A 5,331-nucleotide genomic window follows, 5' to 3' on the forward strand; every position below is an offset into this window, starting at 1 on the left:
GATGGGCCCTTAGGCTGTTTTCACGTTTGGGCTATTGTACTCTCACTGATATAAAAAGACAAAATTAAGCAAATGAACAGAGACCAGAGATTATTCATTGTTACCAGGGGTGGGAAATGGAGGGGGGAAATGGGTGATTGCTTTTTAGCATTAAGCTTATGATGATAGGAAAATCACCTTAATGGAGGGTAAGTGTTGGACAGCTAGTTGAAGTAATTGATATTAATAACTTGTCCACTTCAAGAAGGTACATAATTGGTTTGGCACATGTTATATTGTGTGTGTGTGGATATATATATATCCACAACATCAAAAAGAGCAGCTGTTGATTCAGCTTGTGTACAAAGACTTCATGGAATTTGGTTACTTGGTTTGAAAATTTATCTAAGGTCATGGTTTTATGGGACATCCAGTTAATTGGCTAATATCATGTGCAGTGCTCCTGTTCTAGCTCCTGGCTTATTGAGTAATGCCTTGAGTCTTAAAAGCTTGCAAGCAGCCATCCGAAGTACAACAATTGGTCTCTATTTTCCTCAACCAACAAGGAGAGACAGGAACACGAGAAAATTGGAAGTGTAGTTAATTGCTTCTATAAACAATTGTCTAGTTTTCCCTTAGAGGGGAACTAAATGGTGCCTGGCTGCCCTTACTGGTTATTTTCATCCATAAGTCTCTAGATGCATCCTGATCAAAAGAGGGAAAATTAAAAATGGAATTTCATATTTCCATTGGAAACAGACTTGCTGAAGCCACTGAGAGTTTATGAATCCCTGAAATTTTAGTCCTGCGATCATCTTAGAACCTTAAACCCAAATTATCCCCTAAATTCTTCTTTTAACCAAATAATTGTGTTGCCTAATTAATAAAGAACATCTTTGCCAGTTATCCAAATGGGATCACATTGACGACAACAACTCAAAAGACTAGGTACACAATTTGGGAGAGAGTGAGTGGTTGTTACTTTGAAGAATCGAGTCAGGCTGCCAGCGTGAGGATGATGCACACTTGGAAAAATGTAATCGATGTCACGAATTGCATATGCAGACATCTTGGATTGGTGTATGTTCTACTGTGTATAATCAAAACAACAGCAATATAAAATAAACTTTTTAAAAGAGGATTAATTTGTCTTTCTAAGTAAGTTGACAGTCCAGAGTCCCTTTTCATCCCACACATATATTTGGTTGCTCCAGTTATGTTTATTTAGTCAATCTTTATCCTATTGATTGGCTTTGGCAGCTTTGCTGAAAATAAATTGACTATATTTTAGTATGTCTAAATAAAAGATTATTTCTGAACTCTGCTTTTTTCTTGAACTCCTATGGTTTTAGTTACAATAATGAAACACTAACAATTTAATTGTACATATGTTTAAAAAATTTTAATGTAGAAAAATTTAATTCTTTAAATATATAAATGTAAATCTAACTTTACTTTTCTTTGTCATTCAATATTCTTTGAATTTCCATATAAATTTCAGAATCCGCTTATAATTTCTTCAAAAAGGAAAGCTGAAGTTGTTTTTTTTATATAAATCATTTTATTGGGGGCTCGTACAACTCATCACAATCCATCCATCCATCCATTGTGTCAAGCACGTTTGTACATATGTTTCCATCATCATTCTCAAAACATTTTCTTTCTACTTGAGCCCTTAGTATTAGGTCCTCATTTTCCCCTCCTTCCCCACACCTGCTTCCTCACAAACCCTTGATAATTTATCAATTATTCTTATTTTCTCATGTTTTACACTGTCCGATGTCTCCCTTCACCCACTTTTCTGTTGTCTGTCCCCCCAGGGAGGGAGCTATATGTAGATCCTTGTAATCGGATCCCTCTTTCTACCCTACCTTCCCTCCACCCTCCAGGTATCACCACTCTCACCACTGGTCCTGAGGGGTTCATCTGTCCTGGCTCCCCGTGTTTCCAGTTCTTATCTGTACCAGTGTACATCCGCTGGTCCAGCCAAATTTGTAAGGTGGAATTGGGATCATGATAGTGTGGTTGGGTGGGGGCTAAGCATTAGACAACTAGAGGAAAATTGTATGTTTCATCGGTGCTATACTGCACCCTGACTGGCTCATCTCCTCCTCATAACCCTTCTGTACGGGGATGTCCAGTTGCCTACAGATGGGCTTTGGGTCCCCACACGTCACTCCCCTTCATTCACAATGATATGATTTCTTGTTCTTTGATGCCTGATACCTGATCCCATTGACACCTCGTGATCACACAGGCTGGTGTGCTTCTTCTATCTGGGCTTTGTTGTTTCTCAGCTAGATAGGCCCCTTGTTTATCGTCAAGCCTTTAAGACCCTAGGCACTACATCTTTTGATAGCCGGGCACCATCAGGAAAGCCAAAATTTTTATTGAAATTGCATTGAATCTTTAGGATTATTTTGCTCTCATCGGTATTTTGTATTTTACAAAAGAGATGTGTTGCAATTTCTTCTAATTTATTTTGTTAAATTCATTCCTACATTCTTCTGATTATTAAAACTATTGCAAATGCTACTGTTATAACATACATTTCCTACATTTGTTAACCAGAGGAATGCAACTGATATTTATTTATTGACCTTGAGATTTAGTTATATATTAATTCGTTCATTTCTTTTTGTCTCCTACATGCATGATCATGACTTCTATGAAAGAAGACTGGTTAACATCTTTCTATTATATATTTATGTCTTTTTTAAAAGTATTTTTGCCTTATTGCTCTGGTTAGACTACCTAGTAATATTTTTTAGCAAAATGGTGAAAATAGATATCCTCATCTTATTCTGAGATACCGAAAGTGTCACCGTCAAGTCTGACGATACTTGTAGACTTTTAGGTGAATATACTTTATCAGACTGAAAAAGTATCCTTTTGTCTAGTTTGTTGAGATTTTTTCTTCTTTATTAGTTTTAAAATTGTGAATGGATGTTGATTTTATCAAAATGCTCTTAATGCATTTATTTAAGATTTCATGTTTTTCTACATAATTTTATTGGTGTGAGGATCTTTTTTCCTTTAAAAATATTTTCATTACATTTTTATGAAGTTTATTGCTATTAAGAGGACAACTCAGTCCCTTTACTAGCATCCATCATGTTGTGCAACCATCACAACTCTTAATTTCCAATTTTTTTATCAGCCTAAAAAGAAGCCTAGTATTTCCTAATGAATTACTCCCGTTACTTGTTCCCTAATCCTGATAACCACTAATAAATTTTGGCTTCTATACATTTCCTATTGTAGATATTTCATATAGGAGAAATCATATAGTGTCTGTCCTTTATTGTCTGACTTGTTTCCTTTAGCATGAGGTTTTCAAGGTCCATCCATGCTGAAGCATATTTCAGAACTTCATTTCTGTTTATGGCTGAGGAATATCCCACTGTATGCAAATGTATTGTATATATCCATTCATTTGTTAATAGAAACTTCAGCTATTTTCAATTTTTGATTATTGTGACCATGCAAATATCTGAGTGAGATCATTCTTAATAGTGAAAATAGAAAATACAAGCATCTAAAATGGGTACATTACACCTAAGTGCTTGGTGTAATGTACAAACAGAGCATAACCCTGTATAGCTGGTGTTGGTGAGCTAACAGGTAGAATGTCTGTAACTAATATCAGAGGTCAGATGCTACAGAAATTTGCAGACCAAGGTAAGGTCTTGGAACTCTATCCTGAATGTGATGGGATACTATTGGAGTTATGAGAGTGACATGATTTTATTTATATTACAGAAATTTACATTGGTTGATGATGAGAGGAAACAGACTAAATGGGAATAGAGGTGAGGGAAAAAATGGGACACTGGTAGGAAATTAGTGGTATCAGTAGTGAAGATGGTGAGAAGTTGTCAGATTTATAAGACATTGTCAAAAATATATTTTGCCTCAAAATATCTTTTCTTTTGGATTAAAGATAATAAGATGACCACTACAGTTGTTGGAGCACCTATATTTCAGGCACACTGGTTAGATCATCCATATTACTTTTTCTAGCAACTACAAGATAGGTGCTTTGATCATAATGCAATAAACAAAGAGAGCTCTATACCCAGTACTACTTGGCAAGATCATTACTTGGAAGAGTGCATTTTGGGTACTCTCTGTAAATTCCCAGTATGATTTCTTTTTTCTCATTGTTTTGTAGCTATGACAAAATTTGAGATGAATAATCAAACAGATGCCACCGAATTTGTCTTCTTGGGATTTTCAAATCATCCCAATCTACAAGAGTTGTGCTTCCTGGTCTTCCTGGCTATTTACCTGACAACTGTCCTGGGGAACACACTCATAATCATGGCCACCAGAGTCAGTCCTGCCCTCCAAACTCCAATGTATTATTTCCTCAGCAACCTCAGCTTCTTGGACATCTGCTACACATCCACCACCATGCCAGTCATGCTGGTGAACTTCTTCCGGGAGAAGAAGACCATCTCATATGCGGGCTGCCTTTCCCAGATCTTCTTTCTCTTAATTTGTGCTGGCACAGAGGGTGTCTTGTTAGCCGCCATGGCTTATGACCGCTACGTAGCCATCTGCCACCCTCTTCAATACCCAGTCCTCATGAGTGGGAAGGTCTGTGTGTGCTTGGTGACGGGATCCTGGCTGTGTGGACTTGTGAATTCCCTGACACACACAGCGCTGGCAGCCACACTCACTTTATGTGGACCCAACCAAATCAGCCACTTTCTCTGTGACATTCCACTCCTCCTGAAACTCTCCTGTTCAGACACCTCCCTCAATGAGTCTGTGCTCCATGCAGCCAGTGCCACCATTGGACTGAGCCCTTGCCTGTTTACTGCGGTATCCTACACACTCATCATCTCTGCCATCCTGAGGATTCCCTCTGCTCAGGGCAGGAAGAAAGCATTCTCTACCTGTGCTTCCCACCTCACTGTGGTGGTGATCTTCTTTGGAACGGCCAACTTTAATTATGACAGACCCAATGTAGGGTCCAACCTGGACATGGACATCCTGGTCTCTGTGCTCTTCTGTGTTATGACCCCCATGTTGAACCCCATCATCTACAGCCTGAGGAACAAGGAGGTCAAAGGGGCCCTGAAGAAGCTAGCTGGGGAACATGCATTCTGTAGTAAGAGCAATGATTAGATCAATATATTTCATTCCCCCCAAAATGACTCTTACTTAGAGGAAAACGTGAGCATTCTGGCTGCAGTTATAATAGTACTGTCTCCACATAGCATCTCTTGAGCACTGAGATTCTCCATCCCACCAAGACTAATAACGACACCAGCACTGAGCATTCTACACATTTTGTTCATGTATGTACTTGTCTGCTGATTTTCATTCATATCTTGGAATAAT

The 5,331-nt window shown here is 38.2% G+C and overlaps 1 protein-coding gene across 1 annotated transcript; it reads left to right on the forward strand.

Annotated features, from left to right (window-relative positions):
- The first annotated feature begins 4,146 nt into the window (after positions 1–4,146).
- On the forward strand, positions 4,147–5,115 carry LOC142437329 (olfactory receptor 5J3-like). Its single transcript, XM_075540541.1, has one exon. It carries the CDS (start codon positions 4,156–4,158, stop codon positions 5,113–5,115), a length of 960 nt encoding a protein of 319 aa, XP_075396656.1. The 5' UTR covers positions 4,147–4,155.
- The last annotated feature ends 216 nt before the right edge of the window (positions 5,116–5,331 follow it).

The sequence above is a fragment of the Tenrec ecaudatus genome, chromosome 1 (assembly GCF_050624435.1).
Source record: "Tenrec ecaudatus isolate mTenEca1 chromosome 1, mTenEca1.hap1, whole genome shotgun sequence".
Taxonomy (NCBI): Eukaryota; Metazoa; Chordata; class Mammalia; order Afrosoricida; family Tenrecidae; genus Tenrec; species Tenrec ecaudatus.

Coding starts and splice junctions, on each gene's coding strand:
- LOC142437329 (XM_075540541.1), top strand. CDS start 4,156: ATGACAAAATTTGAGATGAATAATCAAACAGATGCCACCGAATTTGTC.